This window comes from Myotis brandtii, unplaced genomic scaffold (assembly GCF_000412655.1).
Source record: "Myotis brandtii unplaced genomic scaffold, ASM41265v1 scaffold18, whole genome shotgun sequence".
In the NCBI taxonomy this organism is placed as follows: Eukaryota; Metazoa; Chordata; class Mammalia; order Chiroptera; family Vespertilionidae; genus Myotis; species Myotis brandtii.
Window position 1 is genome coordinate 4,205,100 of NW_005356674.1, and position 26,949 is coordinate 4,232,048.

Here is a 26,949-nt window from a genome sequence, read left to right on the forward strand (position 1 = left end):
AACCAGCTGGCACGGCCTCTCATCCAGTGCCGGCCCAGCGAGGGTCATGGAGCAGCTCAGGCCGGAGCTGGTGGTGACACCCATCCTCACCTTCTCACCACACCTCTGGGGTCTGTAGCACCAAGGTGTGGGCTCTCATAGCCCTTGCGGGATGTGTGGGCAAATGCACAGGGCGCTGAGGGTCATAGCCAGCCTCCTGCACTTGCCTGCAGAGACCCCACCCTGCACCCTCGGGGAGCGAGTGACACCATACAACCTGCTCCACTGTCTCGTTCCCCTGTGTCTCCAAGACCCCAAACCAACTCGACCAAGGGATCTTTCTGAGAGAGACAGCTCTTGGGAGCAGAGTTTCAGGCTCTGAGAATCATGCTAAAAGTCTGGCAGGCACAGCTTCTCAAAAAGACAGGGAGGCCTGAGCCAGGGAGCCCTCATCAGCAGGTCTCATGACCGTACAACCTGCTCCACTGTCTCGTTCCCCTGTGTCTCCAAGACCCCAAACCAACTCGACCAAGGGATCTTTCTGAGAGAGACAGCTCTTGGGAGCAGAGTTTCAGGCTCTGAGAATCATGCTAAAAGTCTGGCAGGCACAGCTTCTCAAAAAGACAGGGAGGCCTGAGCCAGGGAGCCCTCATCAGCAGGTCTCAGCAGCTGACCAAGCCCCCCTGTGTTTCCAGCCTACCCCTGGGATCGGTCCAGCCTGAAATCCATGCCCCTGGACCTGCAGCAGTTTGAGAAACTGGACACGTATGCCTCACAGGTAGGAGAGCTGGCCCTTCTGCCGACCGCGCTCCAGGGTGGCTCGGAGCTCCCTGAGCCAGGGAAGCTCAGCCTTTCCCCAGGCCCCTCCTGAATGTATCCCGAGTCCCTTGGGTGGATGGCCGAGAGTGCCTTTTCACAGTGTATGGATGGGGGACAGAAGGCCCAAGGCAGCAGGCCCTGCCCAGGACCAAAGGCCATTCCACCCCCTCCAGCCCCACCGCAATCCTGATGCTTCCATCCCAGGCTGCACACCCTGCAGCTGCGTCATTGGCAGGCCCCCCTGTCCTGCCCTCTGCCTGCCCATTTTGGCATTGCTACTACTGAGCCATGCCAGCCCCAGCCCAGGAGGGGAGGGAGGAGGAGGGTGGAGAGGACCATAAATGCAGATGGCCAGCACCCACTGTGACCATAGCCAAGCTCATCCCTTGAGCGTGTAGGCTGCTGAGCTCTCACATCTTTGGGCCTGGACACGTGTGGCATGGGGGTGGGGAGGAGCAGCTACAAGAGCTGAGGCACTAGGGGCACGCTGGGGTCGTGAGAGCCAAGCAGGACCCTCACCACAGAGAATCTGATTGGAAGGGCCAAGGAGCTGGACCTGCTGTGATATCAGATGAGCCATCCGAGGCTGGCAAGCCAGGAAGTCATCTATAGGCTGCTGGCCAGGCTCAGAGGGCAATGCCAGGAGCCTAGCTGCGGCCACAGACACGCCACGGAGCAGTGGAAAACCAGAGCCAGAGAGGGCCAGGGAGGGCCAAGGGTGGGGACCAGTGGACCAGAAGCCATGGACTAAAGTTTGGGGTTAAATCGGGAGTCAGCCTGGCCATAGTGTGGACCTGCAATGTGTTCTAGGCCCTGTGAGAGGGACAAAGACAAGGATGTGGCGTTGGTGCTGGACATAGAAGAAAAAGAAGCAGAGAGCAGCAGGTCGAGTGGGTGACAGAAGATGGGCCCAGAGGTCTCCTTGTGGTCAGAGAGTGGGTCCTGGAGTTCCAGTGAGCAGTGGGGCAGTCACAGGAGATAATAGGTCAAGGAGTGCCCTAGGGTCGGGGCTGAGGGACATGTGGGCAACTGTGGCCCAACTGAGCCTCCAGTGGCCCCGTCTTCTCTAGAAAGATTGAATAGGGTCAGGACTGCCTTTTCAGCAACCCCAACCCTGTTTCCTCCTGAGGGCCCCTGTGAGAAATCCTAATTTGTTCCTTTTTTTAATTGTGGTAAACTATATACAACATAAAATTGCCATTTTAATAATTTATAAGTGGCATTAATTACATTCACAGTGTTGTATAACCATCACCACTATCTACTTCCAAAACCAGAAACTCTATACCCATTAAGCAATAAGTTCCCATTCTCCCTCACCCCAGCCCCTGGTAACCTCTAATTTACTTACTGTCTCTATGAACTTACCTATTCTAGATATTTCATATAAGTGTAATCATACAGTATGTGTCCTCTTATGGCTGGCTTATCTCAGCATCATGTTTTCAAGCTTCATTCATGTTGTAACACATATCACAACTTCATTCTTTTCAATGGATGGATAATATTTCATGGTTTGGACCTATCACATTTTATTTATCCATTCGTCTCTGATGGACACATGGGTGGATTCTACCTTTTAGCTATTGTGAATAATGTTGCAATGAATGTTTGTGAACAATTATCTGTTTGAGTCCCTGTCTTCAGTTCTTTTGTGTATGTACCTAGGAGTGGAATTACTGGATCATATGGTAGTTCTATGTTTAACTTTATGAGGAATACCCAAACTGTTTTCCACAACAGCTGCACCATTTTACATTCCCACCAGCAATGTACAGGGTTCTAATTTCTCAACCTTCTTGCCAACACTTCTTGTCTTTTTTATTACAGCCATCCTTGTAGGTGTGAAGTGATATCTCTTTGTGGTTTTGATTTTCATTTCCCTATTGACTAATGATGTTGAGCATCTTTCCATGTGTTTATTGGCCATTTATATATCTTTGGGAAAATGTATATTCAAGTCCTTTGCCCATTTTAAAAGTGGGTTGTCTTTTAGCTATTGTGAATAATGTTGCAATGAACGTTTGTGAACAATTATCTTTATATATTCTGGATATTAAACCCTTATCAGATATATTATTTGCAGATATTTTCTCCCATTCTGTAAGTGGTCTTTTCACATTCTTAATAATGATCTTTGATGCACAGAAGTTTTTTTTATTATTATGAAGCCCAATTAATCTATTTTTTCTTTTGTGCCTTATGCTTTTGTTATCATATCTAAGAATCCATTGCCAAATCCAAGGTCATGATATACCCATGTTTTCTTCTAAGATTTTTATACTTTAAGTCTTATGCTTAGGTCATTTGTCCTTTTTGAGTTAATTTTTTATGTGGTGTGAGGTAAGGGTTCTACTTTATTATTTTTATATGGATATCCAGTTGTTCAACATCATTTGTTAAAGAAACTATTCTTTCCCTTATTGAATGGACTTGGCACCCTTATCAAAAGTCAGTTAGCCATAGATGTATTATGAGTTTATTTCTGGGCTCTCAATTCTATTTTATTGATCCATATAATCCATTGTGTCAGTACCACACCATTTTGATTACTGTAGCTTTGCAGTAAGTTTTGAAATACAGAAATATGAGTCTAACTTTTTTTTTTCAAAATTGTTTTGACTATTCCGGCCCCTTGCAATTCTATATCAATTTGAGGATTGGTAAAAAAGAAAAAAAGAGGCTATTGGAATTTTATTAGAGTCTGTTAACTCTGTAGATTGCTTTGGGTAATATTAGCCATGACTAGGGGCTGCTACAGCCAACCAGATACCCACCTGGCTGATCCCAAAATTTACAAAGAAAAGATGTAGTGTCTCTAGGGCCAGTGAGTCAGCTGGTCAGCACTACCCATCATGTTCAGCCACCCCCACCACCACCACCAACAGTTGCCCTCAGCCCAGCCTTTGTCCCTCTGGGCCTCTCCTCTTCCTTCTTTGCCTGAAGGAAAGGGAACACTGGCTGCATGTGGCAGGGTGCCGGGCTCCCCACAGCCCTCGTCCAGGCCCTGACACAGCACACCCCTTCCATCCCCAGGTGACAGTCAAGAGTGGCCTGGATGAGCTGGTGAACGACCTGCTCCAGGAGGCCCACAGTGACCTGGAGAGAGTCCGTGCCATCTGGATCTGGATCTGCCACCATATAGGTAGGACCACCTGTGGTGTTAGTGGTTCTAGGACCCCTTGGTGCCACTCCTGCAGGCCCTGTTCCCAGAGCAGTATCTCTGGGACTCACTCAATCACCAGTGAGTGTGGAATGAGATGAAAGACAAAGGACAGGGGCTCCCATATGACTAGATTGAATAACCTAAGACTAACCAAGCAGAATAAAAGTCACCATGAAGGGTCATTGGGTAGAGGGTCCCACATGGCCCTCTGCCCACGGCCAGTGGCCAGAGCTGAGGCCCTTCCTTCAGTCCTGGCTTCCTGGTAAAACTGCTCCAGGGAGATGAGAACCCAGGGCAGGTCATTTTCAAAAAGGATGATCATCAGTTGGGGAGGAGTCATAGTTGTTTGAAAAGTTATTGCAAACAGAGTTTGCTTAAGTCCCAGTGCCGGGAAGGGTGGGCTCTCCTCTCCCTGCTCCTGTTCCCATACTAGCAACTTCAGCCACTGGTCTCAGCGCAGTGTCTAGGTTCTCAGAGCCACCTACAGCCCTTCACAGCACCATCTTGAGAGTCTGACCAGGCCAAGCCAAGCCCCACAGGTGGTTGCTAAGAAGATAATAGATGCTACCCCTTGCAGTCGATGGGAGAACCAGGTGGTGGGTGTACTTTCAGTGTTTCCCCTGCGACATAAGGACCAGGGGACTCTCCTGACCCGCTGCCACTCTGCTTTTCCTTTGTCTTCCCAAAGCAGCAGGTAGAGAGGCAGCTAGGATGAACTCACCTGACACAGGTAGGGGGTGTGACCATAGGCCTGAGGGGCCACCTGCTTCCACCCCAACCCCAGCAGCTCAGCCTGGGCCTTAAGGGGGCAGGATCAGAAACAGAATATTTGGTAGAACATTTTTACTGCACACACACACACACACACACACACACACACCTTAACAGAATATTTGGTAGAACATTTTTACTGTACACACACACACACACACACACACACACACACACACACACATTTGTGTCCTCAGTGCACATTGTGCCTCAGGGCCCCACCGCAGGCCTCCAGCTCTCTTGTTAGCGGAGTGACAGGCTGTAGGCGAGCAGTCTTCTCTATTTGGGGCAAGCTTTGACAGTAGCTCAGCGCCCCCTGTGGGTCAGTGTGAGGCCTTGGCCTTGGGGGCCGCAGCAGGGACAGGAACAGCGTCCCTGGAACAGCCTGCAGAGCTGTGTGGAGGTGGGATAAGTATGCAGAGTCCTCCACGCCCGATGCTTCTCCCGGGCCCGAGGGAGGCCAGCCCAAATTCTGTTGAAAACACAGCTGAGGGCAGGGGCTGTGGACCCCCTCTCACAGCCTCCTGCTCTGCCCTCTAGAGTACGACATCGAGGCTGCCCAGGAGAAGGACCGCCAGGCCTTCAAACCCAGCAACATCCTGAAGACCCAGAAGACCAACTGTGATGGCTACGCGGGGCTCTTTGAGAAAATGTGCAGGTACCAGAGAGACCACCCCCACCCAGCCCTCCCCCTTCCAAAGTGCTATGAGCCTTCGCCCACATGCCAGCCCTGAAACCTGAGTTTGCAAACTCTGCTCTGGAATCCAAGTGAGTCCTGAAAAGGTCAATTTCTCCCGTTTTAACACCAGCATAATTGACTTTGTACCATCTGCCAGGCTTCGCGATGCATTAACATAATGGCAGATGAATGCACAGAAATAATTTGGTTATAAAAGGCCCTTTTTCCACCTTCTCCCATCTCTGTGCAGCTGAAGGTTAGAAGAATGGCAGATTTGGGAAGGGGAGGACAGTGGCTGCTGACGCCAAGGGGACTGTGAGAGGCTTGTCCTCCAAGTCTGGCACAGGGGGCCTCTCTCAGGGGAAGCAAAAACTCTCCTACCTGAAAGAGTTGTCAGTTGGAAGAGCTGAATAACTAGGAAGCAGCGTCTGTCTTGGAGCCTTTGGGCTCCGTGTTCATTGCTCTGGGAGTGAGCACCTGGCCAGGTTGCCTGGGTGGGTGACAGCGGCTGAGTGGTCGGTAAGGAAACCATTTGTGTTTGGGGTCATCACTGCCACGTCCGGGTGACCCTGAGACAGACTCAAGGCTGGGGGAGCCCCACTGATCCCCGCAGTTCCTGTACCTGCTCTCTGAGGTCTGCTGGGTTCCCCAGGACACAATCAGCCAGCCCCAGGGGCCACTGAAAACCCCCCTCCCCAGGGGAGGGATGTACCGCTGTCCACTCTGCAGGCCCCTGGGAGTGTGTTTTCTCAGGCACCGGGACTGCGGGGGGCGAGCCATCAAACCAAGTGTAGCAGGTGGCTGCAAGGTGTCCTATTCTACCAGACATCCACCCACTCAACTGATTCCTGGCCTCACCCCCAGTGCTTGCCTCCCACATCCCCATCTCCATCGCCATGTGCCTGCCCCTCCTGCCCCTCCCCTCCCCGGCCTCAGGGCCCACCCCTGCGACCACAGAGGCAACCAGGGCAGGTCGGGTGCAGAAGATACCAGCCTCTCCATTCCCATTCACTCAGCCAGAGCAGCCCTCATGACCCCTAACATTCCCACTGCCACCCCACCCCAGACCTAGGTCCCCCCACGTGCCTTTGGGCCCCTGAAGGAGCTGGGATTCTCTCCAGGCCCCTGCCCAGGCTCCTCTGGCCCCAGGTTCCTGAACAAGACTGCCCTGGAAAGTCCTCCAGAATCCGACCCCAGCCACCCTTCCAGGCCTGCGCCCTTTGAGGCCGCCCACACCTCCAGAGCTCGCGGCGCCCCTCTCCCTAATGCTCCTTCCAGGCCCCGCGCCAGGACGTCATCAGCACACCTCATCCACACGCTCCTGTCTTGCCTTATGCTTTTACTGAATACGTTTCTAAATTAAAAATATACTTGTTAATTGTAGGTGATGTGTAAAGTGCACAGAAGCAAAAAGAAGCAAATTAAATGACTCTGAATCCTACCACATACAGATAACATTGTCATATGCCTCCCTGGGCTTTGTTCTCCCATAGAGGTGCTAACCTGTGTTCATTTCCTCTCATTCCTCTCACATGTCGACAGGGCTTATATGTCTTCGCATATTGTTTGTCTTTATCTGTCTGTCTCTCTCTCTCTCTCTCTCTCTCTCTTTCTTCCTCCCTCCCCTGTGACCACCCAACTCATAATCCTACACACTGTAGGCCCTCAAAGTCAGGAAAAGACAGAATATTCCAGCAAACTTCTACAAAAATGGGCCTTATTCTCTTTTAAAATATGGAATAACCATCAATCTGACTGCAGCTCTATTTGTGTGTAGCATCTTCCAGACCTTAATTCTTTTCATCTTAATTTGTTCATCTGAAAACATTCAGGGTTTTTAAATCATAGAACATGTCCTTCTCTACCCAACACAAGCTTTCTAGCATAGAGGGCTAGAAGGAGGGCCAGACTTGACGCCAGAAAGACCCCCTGGTCCTCAGTTCACCAGTCTTTAATTTACACTGGTCCGTTCCATGCCTTTGGGAAGGCACTTAATTCTTGGCGCCTCAGTGTCCTCATCTGTACACTGGGGCTGTGCTGCCTGCTGGCAGGACTGCAGGACTAAACAAGAACATGCAGTTTGGGGTGGATGACCTAGCTTTGGGATTGTTGTGTTTAAGCTTTCTTGTCCCTCTTGAGTACAGAAGTGCTTTTGCTCTGTGGACCTCTCCCACAGACCCAGTCAGACTCCCAGCGACTCAGGAAACTGACACTTGCCTGGAGTGAAACCGTCAGCTTTTGGCCTGGTCCAGATGCTTAACAATGGCCCTGTTCTGGCCTGCAGCTGATCATTAAAACACATTCCAACACTTTACATCATTTAAAGTTAGGCCCCAACGTGCAAGACTCCTCACGTTTGCCCGGGGTGCTTAACAATAGCTCACAGTTCCATGAATTCTTTTAACTTTTGCTTTAAAGATTAGTAACCTCATCTATGCATCACTTCCCTACTTCCCCTTACCTTTAAAATAACTGTCGAAGGTTTGGTAAATTCATTAGCTCATTCCTTAATAACCGAAGACAGGTAATCCAGAGTTGCTGATTTATCCCTGCCTAGTTGTCAGAATGTTCTCTTAGCGAGAGCTGTGCCCGCACGGCATCGTTACAGCTGCCAGTCCACTCTGCCTCCCTGCAATGGCCTCATTAAAGACTGATTTAATAAAGTAATTTGGTGGGGAATTCGGATATTTTCACAACAGCCTTCATTTCCTCGTCGTCTTTCCCAGGTAATCGACGTGAGGTTATTTGTTGATGCTATTGCTTGTAACTGCTGGTCCGCTTTCTTTCTGACTTTCTATCATCCAGCATTAATGTCTTCCCTTTTGCCTCAATTGTCACAGCCTTAATGAATTCTGCTTAATTTCCTTGCAGGGCCCAGTTTAATTCCCCAGATCCCTGGCCCTAAGTCAGCCTCCAGTACCTTCCTTGCTCCGTTATCACAGCTCGAGCACCAGCTAGCAGATTTTCCAGGGACTTTCGATAAAGCCAGGAGCTTATTACCAGTCTGAGGCTTATCGCCATGTGCCTGCCCCTCCTGCCCCTCCTGCCCCTCCTGCCCCTCCCCTCCCCGGCCTCAAGGCCCACCCCTGCGACCACAGAGGCAACCAGGGCAGGTCGGGTGCAGAGGATACCAGCCCCTCCATTCCCATTCACTCAGCCAGAGCAGCCCTCACGACCCCTAACGTTCCCACTGCCACCCCACCCCAGACCTAGGTCCCCCCCATGTGCCTTTGGGCCCCTTAAGGAGCTGGGATCCCCTCCAGGCCCCTGCCCAGGCTCCTCTGGCCCCAGGTTCTCGGGTGCAGAAGATACCAGCCTCTCCATTCCCATTCACTCAGCCAGAGCAGCCCTCATGACCCCTAACATTCCCACTGCCACCCCACCCCAGACCTAGGTCCCCCCACGTGCCTTTGGGCCCCTGAAGGAGCTGGGATTCTCTCCAGGCCCCTGCCCAGGCTCCTCTGGCCCCAGGTTCCTGAACAAGACTGCCCTGGAAAGTCCTCCAGAATCCGACCCCAGCCACCCTTCCAGGCCTGCGCCCTTTGAGGCCGCCCACACCTCCAGAGCTCGCGGCGCCCCTCTCCCTAATGCTCCTTCCAGGCCCCGCGCCAGGACGTCATCAGCACACCTCATCCACACGCTCCTGTCTTGCCTTATGCTTTTACTGAATACGTTTCTAAATTAAAAATATACTTGTTAATTGTAGGTGATGTGTAAAGTGCACAGAAGCAAAAAGAAGCAAATTAAATGACTCTGAATCCTACCACATACAGATAACATTGTCATATGCCTCCCTGGGCTTTGTTCTCCCATAGAGGTGCTAACCTGTGTTCATTTCCTCTCATTCCTCTCACATGTCGACAGGGCTTATATGTCTTCGCATATTGTTTGTCTTTATCTGTCTGTCTCTCTCTCTCTCTCTATCTCTCTTTCTTCCTCCCTCCCCTGTGACCACCCAACTCATAATCCTACACACTGTAGGCCCTCAAAGTCAGGAAAAGACAGAATATTCCAGCAAACTTCTACAAAAATGGGCCTTATTCTCTTTTAAAATATGGAATAACCATCAATCTGACTGCAGCTCTATTTGTGTGTAGCATCTTCCAGACCTTAATTCTTTTCATCTTAATTTGTTCATCTGAAAACATTCAGGGTTTTTAAATCATAGAACATGTCCTTCTCTACCCAACACAAGCTTTCTAGCATAGAGGGCTAGAAGGAGGGCCAGACTTGACGCCAGAAAGACCCCCTGGTCCTCAGTTCACCAGTCTTTAATTTACACTGGTCCGTTCCATGCCTTTGGGAAGGCACTTAATTCTTGGCGCCTCAGTGTCCTCATCTGTACACTGGGGCTGTGCTGCCTGCTGGCAGGACTGCAGGACTAAACAAGAACATGCAGTTTGGGGTGGATGACCTAGCTTTGGGATTGTTGTGTTTAAGCTTTCTTGTCCCTCTTGAGTACAGAAGTGCTTTTGCTCTGTGGACCTCTCCCACAGACCCAGTCAGACTCCCAGCGACTCAGGAAACTGACACTTGCCTGGAGTGAAACCATCAGCTTTTGGCCTGGTCCAGATGCTTAACAATGGCCCTGTTCTGGCCTGCAGCTGATCATTAAAACACATTCCAACACTTTACATCATTTAAAGTTAGGCCCCAACGTGCAAGACTCCTCACGTTTGCCCGGGGTGCTTAACAATAGCTCACAGTTCCATGAATTCTTTTAACTTTTGCTTTAAAGATTAGTAACCTCATCTATGCATCACTTCCCTACTTCCCCTTACCTTTAAAATAACTGTCGAAGGTTTGGTAAATTCATTAGCTCATTCCTTAATAACCGAAGACAGGTAATCCAGAGTTGCTGATTTATCCCTGCCTAGTTGTCAGAATGTTCTCTTAGCGAGAGCTGTGCCCGCACGGCATCGTTACAGCTGCCAGTCCACTCTGCCTCCCTGCAATGGCCTCATTAAAGACTGATTTAATAAAGTAATTTGGTGGGGAATTCGGATATTTTCACAACAGCCTTCATTTCCTCGTCGTCTTTCCCAGGTAATCGACGTGAGGTTATTTGTTGATGCTATTGCTTGTAACTGCTGGTCCGCTTTCTTTCTGACTTTCTATCATCCAGCATTAATGTCTTCCCTTTTGCCTCAATTGTCACAGCCTTAATGAATTCTGCTTAATTTCCTTGCAGGGCCCAGTTTAATTCCCCAGATCCCTGGCCCTAAGTCAGCCTCCAGTACCTTCCTTGCTCCGTTATCACAGCTCGAGCACCAGCTAGCAGATTTTCCAGGGACTTTCGATAAAGCCAGGAGCTTATTACCAGTCTGAGGCTTTGATGCTGAGGGACTGATTGTCACCAGTCAGATGTCAGTCAGTTTTCCATCCATCCATCCTTCAGCTGTCACAGAGAGCACACGCAGTGACATGCTTCTGCCTTGCATGATGTCCTGGATGATCCCAAAACATCTCATGTCCCCAAAGGCCTCAAAACTGGAGAGCAGCCTTCTCAGCTCCCTAAAGAGGCAGATAGATACCAGGGTAACCTTAAATTATCCCCAAGTCTGACTTTGTCATATAAGGCCTCCAAAAGAGACATCTAACGTCCCCCACCTTTGCAGATTCATCAAATATGAATGACATCACTATAGCAAACCACCCTTTCATTTTGCTCTGTATACCACCCATAAATTCATAGATTAAAACATAACTTGGTGAACAAAAGGGCTGGTGCAAGGCAAAGCCTCCCAAACTGGGCATTAGGACAACTAAGTGCTGGAGCTGCACTGGCCACTGACTGGCTGTGTGTCCCCAGGCAAGTCGGCCTCCTTCTCTGAACCTCTGTCTCCTCACCTGTTGGAGAGGAGGCCCCTGCGGTCACGTGACCTCAGAGGCTCTAAACAGGGCCTTCAAGAAAGAGTTATTACTGTGATTACACTTACTGACTTCACCATAAGGGTGATGTGAGAAAAGGAAAATGGGCCCTGGCTGGTGTGGCTCAGTGGGTTGGGCGTTTCCTGTAGGGGACATGCAGGAGGCGGCAGAAGATCTATGTCTCTCTCTCTCTCTCTCTCTCTCTCTCTCTCTCTCTCAAATCAATAAAAAAAACCATATTTTTAAAAAAGAAAAGGGAAAGGGAAGCAGATAACAGGAATATAAAGACACTTTCAAATTTACAGCAATCAACCACATAACATGTGAAACATAAATCATGGTTGTGGTTGTCCTGCTGCAGAATGGAAATCACAGTCTGTTTGGGCCAGTTTAAAATTCATCTTTAGTGCAATAATATTAACCTTCTTGAGAACCAACTTTTCGGCAACAGCAAGGCCCTAAGACTTCTAAATCACATACGCTTGCCCAGGGAAAGTGGGCATTGGGCTTAAAGTTAATGAAACCATATTTCCTAATTTCGCTATTTGAAATCACAATATTTTCAACACGATGCCAAAAAAAAAAAGAGCAGGCTTTGTTGCCTCTCCTGCAGCCACCATCCTTCCTGCCCGCCCTCCATCCCCTTTTCCGCGCGGGGTTCAGACATGCAGGAGGGGGCATCAGAGCCTGGTGGGTGCACCTGCTGGGGGCCTGGCCGTGTGGGGCTGAAGCAGCATCACACAGCTCCGATGACAGGGCCTGGACCTTCTCTGTACACAGTGACAGTCAGTCTGGATCCTCCACAACTAATACCATTGGCTTTGGGATTTTCAAAACGGTCAAAGGTAAAACCCAAGATTCTGCAGCGTGCCTGAGCTAGTAGACAGGTCTCCTCGGGTGGTATTTGGGGCTCCAGGACAGCTGGCCTGGGCTGTTTAGGAGGTTTCTCATCCTCTGCCCCTTCTTCAAAACCCTCCCAGCTCCTTCCAGCAAATCCCTCCTCCTTTGGGTTTCCCGGGGCTTTGTTTATCACTAGCATTTCAGTGACGGTTCACCTACCTGCCCCCTTCCAACTTCCAACTATGAGCACTTCCAGGGCAGCCAGTGAGCTTAATGTTTGGAATATTACATTTTACTATATTGTAGGATAGGATAGGATAGGATAGGATAGGATAGGATAGGATAGGATATGATATGATATGATATGATATGATAGTAATTCCCTGGTCCCTGGTGCAGTGCTTGGCCCAGAGTGTATGCATCAGCGAGCTCTTGATGGCATGAAATGGCCACGGGTCATCCTGACTAGCTACCAGCAGCTGGAATCACTAGTTCCACAATTTGGCATGAGAATCATGGAATATGAACAATAATGCTTTACATAAGGACTGCTTTGTCCAAATCATCTGGCACATTGCTGCCAGGTAATAAAATACCCTCACATCATAGTCAAGCATGGCATAAGCTTAGAGCTGAGTTTCCTTTTTCATCTTTATTCTGCCCCAGGCATTCCCCACGGCCCTCCCATCTTCTCCTCGGCCTGTCAGAGATCACTGAATGCCAGCTTTTCTTTTTGCCGTGATAAGCCTGGCAAGGTCACACTGGAGGTGACCATGGGAGCTGGGGGTAGAGCTGGGGTCTCCTGGCTCAGCCCAGTGACCGCCTCTCCAGCCTGGAGCACCCCAAGCCTGGGCAGATTCTCAAATCTTACCCCTACTCCATCCGCTCCATGGGAGGGTCCCCGATGGCACACAGCCCAGGGACACGGCATCACCTAGGAGGACCCTCAGGCCGAGTTTGAACCGGCCATGCTGCCCGCATCAGCACCAGCTCCATTTCACTGTGGAGCCTCCTCCCTTCCTGATGCTAGGTGCCCAGGTGGCTCTGAGCAGATGAGCATCCGCGGGCAGGTGTACGAGGGGCAGCTCCACTCAGTGCCTCTCCCTGCAAACAGGCCGGCTCCCTTCTCCCTCCACATGTACTCAGAATGGATATGCACAGACATCTGGGCAAGAAAGGAAAATAACTCACTGAAGAAAGTAATTTCAAGTAGGATGTATGCATTTTTTCCAATTCCAAAAGTAACACATAATCATTGCTGAAAATCTAGAAAATATAGAGAAGTTCAAAGAAGAAAATTTAAATCCCCCAGAATCCCAGGTGACTTTTGCACTGTTTCTCTCTCTGCCCTCCCCCTCTGTCTCTCATCCTCTATGAATGTGGGCACACACTCACTCACACCCGCACTCACACACACACACACATTCTCATACACAATGTGCTGAGGGCAGAGTTTTATGGGCTCCTGTCAATTAGCACTGCTTCAGGAGCATTCCTTACCTCACTAAATGTTCTTCACAGCATTTCTCCTCCTCACCCCCTCTCGGAGGATGTGGAGCCCTCCAGTTGAGGCCCAACCCCCACCCAGACCTCCTTCCCACCCCTCTGGCCTTGCTTTGACCTCCCCTCTTGCTGACAGTTTGCTCTAAAACTATGAAATGTTCAGATCTCCTCATCCTGGGAACAAGCCCCCTGGACCCCGCGGCCCTGCAGGTCCCTCCTCTGCAGCGAGGTGAGGCAGGGGCTCTGCAGGTGTGCATGCTGCCCTCTCCTCTCCTATGGGCCCACCCCGCCCTGCCTCCTGGGTCTCCAACCTCTGAGCCTCCCTGCTGCTCTGAGAGTCGGTTTTGATCTTTACCAGCAGGAAATCTAAACATCAGGACCCAGTGTCTCTTGCTTTCTGCCCCCGTCCCCCACGTGCTCCCAAAGTCCTCCGACAGGGCCCAGCTGGTCTGTTCCCTGTGAGGCTGCAGCATAAGTGGCGGCTGCAGGACAGCCAAGCCCATCAAGAGCCCCAGCAGAGCGGCCTGTGCCCTGCGTTGGGAGGGTGGGGGGCAGGGCTCATCCCTTGCAGGTGAAGCACCCAGGCAGGTGGAATGTGGTCACCTGCAGGCTCCTCACCTCGCTTCATTCACTCTCAACAAATGATATGTAGTTATAGATAAGTAACACTTAATCCAGCATTCTGCTAATCGTTCATTAAACATTCATTTTTATAGGGGAGATTCCCCCCATTGCCATGGTGAGTGTGTGGCCGTTTCACCCCAGGACTTGAGAGGCCCTGTGGCGCTTTTGCTTAAAGCAACTGAGGCCGTGGACCTGGTCCATAGATGGACCCCGTCACCAGAGCGTCCCCCCTGAACCAGGCCTGGTGACCCCCAGAGTGCAGAGGCAGGTCACCGGGTCAGCGCTGTGGGCAGCCTGTGTGCTCCAAGGAGCCCATCTGAGGGGCCACATGCACCCCCGGGTAGCGTGGATTTGTGGATTTATTATGCCCGATTTCCACAAGCGAAAGGACAGTGTCTCAAAGAAGAGGCAACGTTTTCTAATTCACACAAAAGCCCCAGAGGGCTAGCACAGGTGCCCCCCAGTCAGACTAGCAGTCCACCCCCTCGGCTGCCATTTAGGGGGCTGGGGTACTGAAGAGGAAGGCCGCCAACCATCCCAGGACTCTCCAGTTCTGGCTTGGCCTTGGGGTGGTCCCCAACACTCAGATCTGGGCCTCAGGACTTCAGCTATAAACACCCACACTGGAGCTTCCAGTGATCACCAAGGTTCCCAGACGTGGCCAGCACCCAGGCCCCACTGTCCAGGCCCCAGAAAGTGTCAGCAGCTCAGTTGTGAGCGCCAGGGGCTGCTCCACCGAAGGGGCCCAAGAGCTTGGAAAGACCCATCAGCCTTCTACGTCCCCAAGGACAACTGTGGGGGACTTCAAACCTGTGGCCACAGCAGTCATGACCTTAACACATGCTGTGGCCTGTCAGTCGGACCAGAACGATCCTGGAGTCAGGGCTGGACACTCGGGCTGCCTACCCCAGGGGTCCCCACAAAGAGGACCTTGAGCAGGCGGAGCTTTCTTCTGCACCCCGGCTTCCAGCACACCTCCCTGACACCCCACCGTGTCACCTAGACCCCGCCCCGCAGTCGTACAGGCGTTTAGAGCTGCTCTGGTTCAAGAAGGCCACCATATCCCTGGTTTCCGTGTCCTTGAGGTGGTTCTCACTGTGGTGAGCACCCAGGCAGGCTCTGGGGAGAGACATTTAGTCTGGAGGGAGGAGCAGGCAGCCAGACGACAGCCAGTCTTGACCAGCAGGACTGTTCAGGCCCCTGCTCTGGAGGTAACAGCTCGCAGGCTGTATGTGTGTGGCTCTGTGAGAGGTAAGGAAAGAGAGACGCAGAGGGCCTCAGGGACAGCAGACACACCGGAGGCCTGGGGTCACTGACAGACAGACTTGGGGGCGGGGGAGGACAGCCCAGCAGGAGCCGCCTCTCAGACCCGCTGTCACCCCCAGAATCGCTGGAGTGCAGTGCATGCCACTGACAGACAGACTTGGGCGGGGACAGCCCACCTCTCAGACCCGCTGTCACCCCCAGAATCGCTGGAGTGCAGTGCATGACGGTGCCCGGCTACTCCAAGGGCTTCGGCTACCAGACAGGGCAGAGCTTCTCGGGGGAGTTTGACCACGCCTGGAACGCCGTGTACCTGGAAGGGAGGTGGCACCTGCTGGACAGCACCTGGGGCAGTGGCCTGGTGGACACCACCACCTCCAAGTTCACCTTCCTGTGAGTACCAGTCTCCATCCTGGTAGGTGGATACGGGGAGAGCCAAGGACGAAGGAGGCGGCCGGAGGGAAGGAGGGCCAGGGAGGCCTCAGCCTACTGCTGGCTGCGCCACCTTCCCTCGAGCCCCAATGTGAGCCAGCTCCAGGCCAGTTATAAGGGCCCAGAACTGACGGGGTGCACAGGGCAGAACTCCTCTGGCTCCCTCTTACTCCCTCCACCCGAGAGCTAAAAGCCTCCAGCCTTTGCCCGCGGGCCACATATGAGGAAAGGCAGGGCTAGGAACGGTGGGTTCCCTGCAGGTTTTGGGCCATTGACTGTATCATGATGCAGATACCCGCACCCTCTCCTGCTACTCCCTAGACACCAGGTCGGTCTCCTCCTCTCTGGGCTGAATGCAGGAAGGGGTGCTGATGGTGTGCAGGGACCCTGAGCCGCACTGAGTGCAGGCTCTGGCCAACCCTGGCCTTAAGCGAAGGCCCTGACATTCACTGTGGATTGTGATGTCCATCAGCAGCTCAGATCCAGAGAAATGAGCGTTGTCTCTCTCGCTGATGTTTTCAGTTTAAATCTTGACAGCCCCACATACAGGACAAGTGCAAGAGCTTGCACATGCGCCCACGTGTGCATACACACACACACACACACACACACACACACGCGCACGCTCGCAGGACCCGTGCACTCACATGCCTCCTCACCTCTGTCAGCTCCGGGCACTGCTCGCTTTGGGCCAAGTAGAGCCTCCCCATCTCAGAGTCTCCCCATTCTCTTCTTGATGCCCATCGCTGACCCCCAGAGAGCCACATGGGGTCGTCCCTAGACACTGCAGAAGGCCTCCTCCCACACAGCTGCTCAGGCAAGGAGATCAGGGGGTGATGGAGCCGGCCCCCTGAGCACTTTCCGTCCCAGCCCCCTCCCCTCCACTGCTTGGCGCCTGGTGCGCAGGCCATGCCTTTTGTTCCCTTCAAGTCTCTGGCTCTGAGAACAGGGGGCCCTTCTCCCAGGCACAGCTGTGGGTTGTGGCCTTTTAGACGGGGACTCACATCCTGCCTTGGCTCCTGTTTCGAGAAGCAGACCCTGAGGGGTCGTCTCCAGCGCCCATGTCAGGATTGGAGGTGGTGCCTCTTCCCATTCCGGGAGCAGGCAGGCCCCCTCCTGGGTGTGTGTTAGCCCAAAGCAGGCCCCGCAGACCCCCCTGGAAGGCCCCGCCTCCCCCTGCACACCCCACGCGGCTGCTGACCAGCTTTCCCTCCACTCCAGCTACAATGAGTTCTACTTCCTGACGCATCCCGCTCTGTTCATCGAGGACCACTTCCCAGACAACAAGAACTGGCAGCTGCTGAAACCCCCGCAGTCCCTGAGGCAGTTCGAGAACAACATGTATCACAAGAGTGAGTTCTACAACAAGGGGATGCTGAGTGCCCACCCGGAGACTCCCGTGATCAGAACAGGTAACCCTGGGCAGGTGGCCGGTGCGCCCGCAGCAGGGACAGGGCAGCCTGCTCAGTGCCTCCTGGCGCCCGGGCCCCCATGGGACTGTCCTTCCAGACCCGTGAGCTCGGTGTAAGCTGTCTGTGTGGGGGCATTCAGGGGGGGGGGGGGTGGGCACTGAGGCAGCCAAGGCTGTCAAGCCATTAGTCACACATGCAGGGACAGAAGCCTCCTCACACCAGGATGTACCAAGATGGGGGCATGGAGGGAGCCTGCGGGCTTTCCTGCCCAAGGGCTGAATCCCCCATGCTGGCTGAGCCTGTGAGCTCGGTGTAAGCTGTATGTGTGGGGGCATTCAGGGGGGTGGGGGGTGGGCACTGAGGCAGCCAAGGCTGTCAAGCCATTAGTCACACATGCAGGGACAGAAGCCTCCTCACACCAGGATGTACCAAGATGGGGGCATGGAGGGAGCCTGCGGGCTTTCCTGCCCAAGGGCTGAATCCCCCATGCTGGCTGAGCCTCGCTCAGCTCCCAGCAGCAGGGACAGCTCAGCCCTGGCTGCACCCCCTCCCAGTTGACTGCCCTGCTGTATTCTCTTCCCAAACTTCCGGCAGAGAGCACGGCTGGCCCAGCTGGTCAGTTTCTGTGTGTCAGTGGTCTAACCAGAAGCCCGGAGTGGCAGGGGTCTCCCAGGACCCAGGGTGGGGAGAGGCTTTCTTAGGGAGGTGGCCACTGAGCTGGGTCTTGGGAGCTGGAGCAGAGCAGGCATCCTGGGACGCGGGGACGGACATGTTCCGGGAACCTCTGAGCTCAAGCTCCAGAAGCCAGAGACTGGAGACCCAGGCCAGGCTCCAGAGGGCAGCGCAGCCTCCTCCATGCCCGGGATGCTGCTGGCTCTGCTGACCTCTGCTCCACCTCCCTCCTCCCGGGGACAGGACCCAGCCTTTTCCAGCCAGCTCCCCTGGGGCTGGGCTGGGCAGTGCAGGACCCCAAGGTGAACTGTACCCATGGCTGGCCTGTGTGACATTTGCTCTCCACTTCCCCATGGCGGCATCGTCTGCACTTTATGAGGCATATGGGGGCCGCCTCCAGGGATCCAAAACTGTGGTTGTGGGCCTCGCAGGACTCTCTCCAGAGGACTGTGTCTTATGCATCTCCAAGGCCCTGGTGCCTGGTCCTGGGCTGGGCACATGGCTAGACACACCACAGGGCTCAGCACAGCCGGTCAGTGCTCCCCTCCACCTCAACGAAGGACGGCCTGCAGGGCTCTCCCTCTCCAATCCCAGGGGGCCTGTGTGCTCTCAGGACAGAAGGCTTGAGCTCACACTACTGGTCGCACACACAGGGTGGCCTGTGGGTGGGCCCACTGCCAGGGGATGGGGGCAGCTGTGTTAGTTCCAGCTGCCTTGTCCCTCTGCCTCACAAGGGTTTCCTTAAACAGGCTGAATCCGGCTTACTTTTTAAAACTCAAACACCTGGGGGCTCCTGCTACTGAAATAACAGCGGGAGGCCACTGGCCTGAGCGTAGGCAGGATGGCCTGGGCTGCCAGGGTCTCAGCAGGTGGAGGAGAGCCTGTCCTCTGAGGAGCCACAGGGACGAATGCACCAGGCACACCAACATCTAACTAGTGCCACCGAGCTGACTGTGCCTTTGCAAGAAATGTCAGCACGGGCTGCTTTCTTAGATAGTAATCTGCAATGTGATTCCATATTCGAGATGCATATTTAAAGAATGCCTCTGGGTTGGAGCTAGTTAAGAGTGGGGGTGGGGAGGAAGCAGGAGAGGGAAACCAGGGTGCACAAGCAGGACAGGAAGAGGACACAGGACAGTGGGGTGGCAAGCCACTGAGAGCAGAGCTCTCTCTCTCCCTTCCTTTCTGAGAGGGCCAGGAAGGGTGAGGGAGGAGAAAGGGACAAAGGTGGACATGGGCTCCTACTTCCCCAGGTGGCCCCAGCCCTTTATTTGTGTCTCCCCAGCCATAACACTCACCTTTGCCAAGAACCCTCTGGGTGGCACTGGGACAAGCAGGAAAGGAGGGCCCCTTGGTCACAGCACCCCCACCCAGCAGGGAGGACAGACATTACACAAAATGAATTCATGCCTGGCCAGTGTGGCTCAGTGGTTGCATGTTGACCTATGAACCAGGAGGTCACGGTTCTGAAACCTGACAATCCATGGGTCCGGGCTGCCTGTTACTACCTGAGCCAATTAAGCAGAGACAGAGTTGAATCCTATGTGAGCATTTATTCCAGTAACGCTCACATATGCCGACACTAGGGGAAGCAGCAGGTCATCCTCGAAAATCTGCTCTCCCACCTCCTAGGAGCTGGCTGATTTTCTATAATAATAAAAGTTTAATATGCTAATTAGACCGGACGTCCTCCCGGATGACCTTCCAGAAAAGTTTAAGCTAATTAGACCGGACGTCCTCCCGGACGACCTTCCAGACAACGGCCGGGGCTGCGAGGGAAGTCTGGGTCCTGGGTTCCTACTGGTGGCTAGAGGGAAGCCCAGGTCCCAGGTGCCAGAGGGAAGCTGGTGCCGGCAGCTGGGGGAAGGAAGGCCTACTCTTGCACGAATTTTGTGCATTGGGCCTCTAGTATAGGAATAAGGAAGAAAGGCTGCATGCAAGGGGGATGGTGGTGAGGAGGGGAGGACATGGCTGCAGGGCCCGGGGTCTGTGTGTCTCCTTCCAGGATCTTGAAGTCCGATAACAAGGTAGTTAATTTTCAGTAGTAAACAGCTTGCCATTTCCTGGGACAGAGAATGGTCAGCATTCCTGAGGCAAACTCGAGGGCCCCAGGTGTCTCTTATCTTTTTACAGCTCTGTTTTCTTCTTGCCACACATGCTCCAGTTTCCTCAGGTCTGTAAGAAACCTTCTTATCTGTAGCTCGCAAGGTGAATAATTCTTAAACAACAGTGGCTCTATTCTTCTTACGTGCTCTTCTCCACTATCATTTCCATTCCTGGTCAGGGCACCTGCCCGGGTTGCGGGTTCGATCTGAGGTAGGGGGCGTGCAGGAGGCAGCCGATCAATGAGTTCCTCTTGTCAGTGATATTTCTATCTCCCTCTGTCTCTCCCTTCCTCTCTGAAAACAATCAAAGTATTTTTTAAAATAAGACAAATTCATGACAGCAGTGCTACTTTCCTGAAAGGGAGACAGGACGGGAGAGGGGCCTTCAGGATGCTCAGCCTCATCTGGGGGGTCTGGAAGGCTCCTTGGCAGTCAGGTCTTACCCAGGTTTGGGGGATGCTGTGGAGGGGAAGAACAGGTGAGAGGGTCCTGGGGGTGAAGGGCAGTGCCCCTGGAGGATGTGAGAGAATGCCCTGTGGCCCTGAGGAGGAGGCCCCTGGCGCTGGCCAGGCCTGGGCAATGGTCTGCTGTTGGATGGTGACCGCAGAAGTGAGCCCAGGAGAGGCAGGGGGGATATTTTCACAGGAGCCCTCAGGCTGCCTTGTGCAGGCCCCGGCCGGTGTCCCACACATCAAATGTGAATTGCAGGGGCACCTCACCACCAACTCAGATGTTAGGTGGAACAGGACGGGGCCATGAGCAGTTGAGGGCTGAGATAGTGCTGCCCACTGAGCTGACTTAGAAGAGGAAGTGAGGGAGAGAGAGGGTTGCAACCCTCCATTGTTCTTGGTCACTTTCTTGGGAGGTGACCTTGGGACAGGTGTCCCATAGGTCCTGAAGGCCGTAGACAAAGAGTGTAGAAAATGAAAATAGCAGAAAGCACAAAGAACCCCACAGTTAGTGTAATGGAAAGGGAAGGAATGATAGCAGTCGGCAGTCAGAGGAATGGAAAGAGGGGCCAAGCTGGAGAGGGTGGCGGCCCAAGGGGAGGAGAGGGTGTGGCCTGCAGCCTGGGTTCTCCAAGAAGGCCACTGAAGACTTTGGAGAATGGAGACAGAGGCCAGATTTCAGAGCCAAACGAGTAGAGGGGACCTGCCGTGGGGAAGGGTTTGGGGGTGTAAGGTGGGTGAGGAGTTGGCAGTGCCTGAGAGGGTAAGGGGAGAGGCAGAGGGAGGGCTGAGGCCAAAGACCCGCCCGTGCACCCACTGTATCTTCACTCCACAAACATGGCTAAGACACGCCCATGAGGAAGCATGAGGCAGAGGGGGGTAGAGGAGGGAAGCAGCCCCACCCTTTGAGCACAGTCCGCAGGAGTGAAGCCATTCCAAACCATTTTTAAGGTGATGTGTTGACGTGACAGCTGTTGTCACTGTAATAAGCAGATGCTGGAGGGAGCAGTGTGAAAGCAAGGCTCAGGACTGGGAGGAGATGGTCACAGGGTGGCTCTGCAGCCAGGGCCCGGGCCCTCCTCACTCCTGGGCCCCTCCCCTGCTCTGGAATCAGGCTTGGCCTCCATGCAGCTTTCATAAGGTGAATCAGATGAGTGAGGTGAGCACAGACAGCTGGGGGCAGATTGTTCTCTTGAGACCCCAGCTTTCAACTCCCTCAAAGAGAACCACCTAAAGCGGGTAGGGGGACCCTCCCCGGGGTGTGCTGCAGTTGGCTTATGTCATGTTTGGGGACATCACATTGGACACTTAAAATCAATCATGGTGAAAGTATTTACACCACGGAAAGGGGCAAACACTACAAGTCAGGGTTTTGCATCCAGAGAGCCAGCTGTTAACCATTTACCAGCACATCATCACAGGCTGAACCCATCTCACCCGGCCTTGGCTTTCCCTCCACAGTGAACGGGAAGGCCACAATCACCGTGGAGAGCTGTGCCCCGACCCTGTTCATGTTCATGCTCAATGGCAAGCAGGAGCACGGGCTGCTGAGACTCCAGCAGAACGGGATGAAGCTGGATGTCTACCCTCCAACCATGGGCACCCACAAGCTGCAGATCTTCGCCAAAGGCAACTCCGACATCTACAGCTCCGTGCTGGAGTACACGCTCAAGTGTAACTACGTGGACGTGGGGGTGCGGCTGCCATCGGAGCTGCACCAGCCCGTGGGCCCCAGCTGGTTCTCGGAGCAGATGGGCATCCGGAAGCCCTCCCACCCTGACCCCATCATCCACACCAGCGATGGGTGCTGCTCCGTCAGCTTCGGCGTGGAGGAGGGCATCAGCGTCCTGGCTTCCCTGCACGGGGACGACGGCCCCATCACCGAGGAGACGCAGCGGCGCTACATCTTCCAGCTGCACCGGGAGAAGCGGACAGAGCTGAAAGTCCAGCTGCCCCGCGCCGGCAAGTTTGCCCTCAAGATCTTCGTCAAGAAGAGGCAGGAGCCGGGCAACTATGCCTTTGTCTTCAATTATCTCCTGTGCTGTTCCAACACCAAGGTGAACTGGCCCATGTTCCCCGAGAGCTTTGGTAACTGGGGGCAGGACAACGAGCTGCTGGAGCCTCTGTCGGGTGTGCTTCCCGCCAACCGCAACGTCCCATTCAAGTTGAAGCTGCACGGTGTCGCCAAAGCCCTGGTGAAGGGGCAGGACACGTGGCCCCTGACCCTGAACAGCGAGGGCTACTGGGAGGGCAGCTGCAGCACGGCCGGCTGCCAGGAAGTCTACGTCATGGTGCTGGAGAACGCCAACCACAACTTCTATTCCTACATCCTGAAATATAAAGTGAACGACCAGTGAGGGCCCGGGCCCTGTTACCCCCGCCAGGGAGGGCCCCCGGGAAGTGCAGAGAGCCCTGGACACCACTGAGTCTGCATGGAATCACTCCCAGGCCTCTGCCTCCGTCTCCCCGCCCTGCTGCCGGAGCTGTGATGTTTGTGTTCTGAGGGCTTCGCTCAGTGGTGGCGGTGGCCGAGGGGACAGAGGCAAAGGCCCCTTAGAAGAAAAAGGTGCTATGTAAATCCACGGTATTGTAAACTGTACACCACTGCCCAGATGCCCCTTCTCGTGTTCATGCTGTTGTCGTTGTTGTAGGGCTGATGTGGGGAAGCAGGGGTGTGGGCCAGGCTGGGCGCTCTTCACGTGCTGGTGAGAGAATTCATGCTCTGTTGGGCCCCGGAGGGAGGTGATTTGCAAGGCTGAGTCGCCTTCAATCCCCGGCCCCTTCCCAGTAGCATCACAGTGTTTCTCACTCACTCCTGGATCCCAGGTCGGACTATCATTTGTTCCCCAGACCTGACCATCTTCCAAATTTCTGCTGCCTCTTCATTAGGTGCTTCTTGCTTTTCGAGAGCCCAGGGGGGGGAAGGTGTGAAGAGGATGGGAGCTCCCCCAACTGGCTGGAGGCTGGTGGCCCCCACCACCCCTGTGTACACTGGAAATGTGGCAACAGAGATGTGATGAGACTGAAACAGAGAGAAGCCAGTGCCCACTCTTGGGTATCCTGGCAGATCTTTGCCAAAGGCAACTCTGACATCCACAGCTCAGTGCTGAAGTGAGGGCCGAGACCTCCAGCTCTGTGCTCCCAGAGGAGCCTGCCATACCCTTGTATCAGTTGGGGGTGCCTTCCAGGCCCTCTCTGAGCCTGCACCCTGCACAGGGAGCCTCAAGAGGCCTGCAGGCCCCTGGGGAGCCTTGTGGATAACCCTAAACACAGACCTGGGTGGGAGGCCAGGCGAGGGAGGAGTGCAACCCTGCAATGCCACGGAGGCTCCCAGATACTAGGGCTCTGCAGGCCCCAGAAGTCCCCGCCAGCAAAGCCACAGCTGGGGGGGCCTCAGCCTGCCCTGGGAGCAGTTTTTGTGCTCATCCCTATCCCATCTCCCTCCCTTTCTCTGACAAGAGAGACCCTCGGGATCCCACCTTCCATGGGAACAGTTCGGAGTCTCTTGCTTACTCAGGTCCGAGACTGTCCAGCTGGCCCTCAGCAGCACCTCTGGCAGGCGTTGCCATGGCAACAGTGGAAAGGCCGGCTCCTGCAGGGGCAGGGGAGAGAGAAGGATGGAGAATGCCCTGCATGGCTGATGCAACACCATCCGACACACAGAGACTCTCCAGGTGGCCCTGCTGACCTCCTGGCTTCTCCAGCTCTGTGGCCTCTGCCTATCTCAGCGCCCCCACCCCTGAGAGCCAGCACTGCCCAGCACTTCCTCCCCCCACTGCTGCTCCAATTGCCCCCAGGCTCAGCTACAGCCAGGGTCAGCCAGGGACCCTCAGCCTCCTCTGCCTTCATCCTCACATTGGTGTAGTATTCCACCCATGTTTGTGGGGGTATTTAATAAGCACCAGGCACTGTGCTACATGCTGGGGCTACAGAGGAAACAAAGGGGGCCCTGCCCCTCATCCCAGAGCTCAGGGTGGGTGGCAGCAGCCTCCTCACCCAGACCTGTCTGAAGTTCCGTCATCCCCCACCAGGCTGGCGGCCCTGGGACACGAGGGGAGTACCCCCACGGGGGGCTGAGCGACCCTGGCCTGCGTCCAGTGCCTTCTGGCAGGCTCTGCCACCCAGGCATTCAGCACCATGTCACTCGCCCGGAGAACACACAAAGGCCTGGGAGAAGGAACCGCTGTGCTCCGCCACAGGGAAGCAAGGGGAGTGCTTACACCCTCAAAACAGCCTTTTCTCACACCTTTGATTTTATGGGCTGAAAGGAATGTGCTGTTTCATCAAAATAATAAGTGCCTTCCATGACTCCTGTCATTCATTGGACCCAGAGCGGGCCGCCTCCTGCCGAGAAGGACACGCATCTCTTTAAAAGCAATACACCTAATCAATATATTCTGGACCATGCAGAGGATGCCACCCGGCAAAACTGGAGCTGTCCAGAGACGGAGGCCCAGCCTCTCAAAGTGCCTGCGGGGCTTCCGCGTGCCCTTCCCTCCTCATTTAACCAGGCACCCCCGTTGTAAAGACAGCTGTCGACGCAGCCAGAAAATCACCTGCATTTCTTTTCCACCGAAGTAAAAATACATGAAATGAAATCCCATATTCATGAATTTTTACACGCATGCTGCTCAGGGTGGAATTTGGGGTTGCATTTTTTGAAGTCTTTTATTCAAATCCCCGTCTTTGTTTCCCCGGCTTTGAGTCCCCGCGGCCGGTGGAATGGCACGGGCGCCCCCTGGTGCCCAACGTGCAGAACTGTCGTCGCTGCACACCTCCGCGAGGCTGACCCTCTCGCCAGGGTTTTTTCCGCAGAATTTGTTAAGTGCTGCTGAGATGTTTGTGTTAAATTCACTTGGTGCTCTCTCGTGGCTTCTCAGTGCTTTCTCGTGTGCACACCGAGCACACTTTTGCCACGCACAAGCTGTGAAGCGAGCCTGGGGGACTGCCTGGCGAGAAGACACGGAATATAATAGGATTCGGGGAAAATCCCCGAAACAGAAACACTGCACGTGGGACAAGATGGGACAGCTTTGACCACACTCATTGCTATGCCAGTGAAGGACCGAAGCCGGTCAAACTCAGAGAGCTTAGGCTGGCAAGTCCAGGATGGCCAGCCCTCAGGCTGCAGGCGGAAAGGTGCGGTGGGTTCTGGGTTCGGGAGGGAGGGAGAGAGGGGAGGGTGCAGGAGCAAATGGCTACACCCACGAAGGCAATTAACTTCTTTTCAGCTTGTTTGGGAAGCGGCTCCAGCACAGCTGGGCTCCGTTTTCAGTCTGATTCTGATCCTTGTGAGTTCCCCATACGTTACATTGTCCCACCAGGACAGACTCCACACAGCCTGCTGAGATTAAAGGGAAATAAATAGATGAACTGGAGCATGAAGGATTTAGGCTAGACATAAAGAACTGTTTCCTGTTGTTAAGCAGGAGGGACAAGTTGCCGAGAGAGTCTGTGAAATCCTCTTCTCAAAGGGCGTGGGACGTGGAAACGTGTTAGAAGCCACGCTAACGGCGAGGACCAGGCTCTCTCCAAACCGGTCCCCCCTGACCGCCTGCAGCCAGCACAGGGCCAGCGGTGTTGCCGCCCCTTCGCGGTGGGCGTCTGTGTCCCACGTCAGGTGACCTGAGGCCTGTCATTTCTTTTCCTTGGGAATGACTAGTTGGACATCTTTCCGACGTGATTACTCTTCATTATGCGTGCATCGAGTTGTGTGGGCCGGTGGCTGTTGAGTATGCTTTTCCCACATTGTTGCTGGTGTTGTTTTTCAATAAAATTTATATTCATTTTTATCCAACAATGTAATTATCGATCCATTCTTATCACTGCTCTCACGAGAAGGGGAAACACATACACACACAGAGGAAGAAACACTTTCATGTTCAAAGGAAGCCCGAGGGATGGGAGGGGGGAAATCAATGTCCCAGCCATTTGAATGTGGTGGTGAGATGCAAACGGCATGTCAGGCAAATAGCTACTTCACATTAAAGAAAACATAATTAGGTTAGCTCCCGCCCCTCTCTGGCTCATATGCCTTTGAAGAACATGAAGGCAGTGTTTCTTTCATTGAATCTTGTTTAACTTGAAATTTTTAAAGTCAGTCCGAATTTCTGTTTTTAGTGGGAGAGAAAAAAAATATCTACCCAAAATGCCTCTCGCCGTATTTTTTATTTGAATATATAAATATATATTTCTTGATAGTCATATACATGCAGAAACTTTCCAGCAGGCTTTCTAAACAGGTTATTCATAAGTTAGACATTTAGGGAAATATAGCAAATGAAAATCTATAGACACCTCTAGGAAGCGGCTGTAACCATGGAGACCATTCTCGTAGCTGTGCGGTGAAGGACAAAAAGAATGT

General features: G+C 53.5%; 1 protein-coding gene across 1 annotated transcript in view; it reads left to right on the plus strand.

Annotated features, from left to right (window-relative positions):
* Window positions 1-23,214, plus strand: part of KY (kyphoscoliosis peptidase) — a 61,223-nt gene extending 38,009 nt beyond the window's left edge. Inside the window, exons 9-14 of the mRNA XM_014537596.1 lie at window positions 675-757; window positions 3,835-3,943; window positions 5,276-5,393; window positions 15,720-15,908; window positions 17,169-17,359; window positions 22,047-23,214. Of these exons, the coding sequence (XP_014393082.1) occupies window positions 675-757; window positions 3,835-3,943; window positions 5,276-5,393; window positions 15,720-15,908; window positions 17,169-17,359; window positions 22,047-22,942 (1,586 nt within the window). The 3' untranslated portion in view covers window positions 22,943-23,214. The remainder of the gene's footprint in view (window positions 1-674; window positions 758-3,834; window positions 3,944-5,275; window positions 5,394-15,719; window positions 15,909-17,168; window positions 17,360-22,046) is intronic.
* Window positions 23,215-26,949: the final 3,735 nt, after the last annotated feature.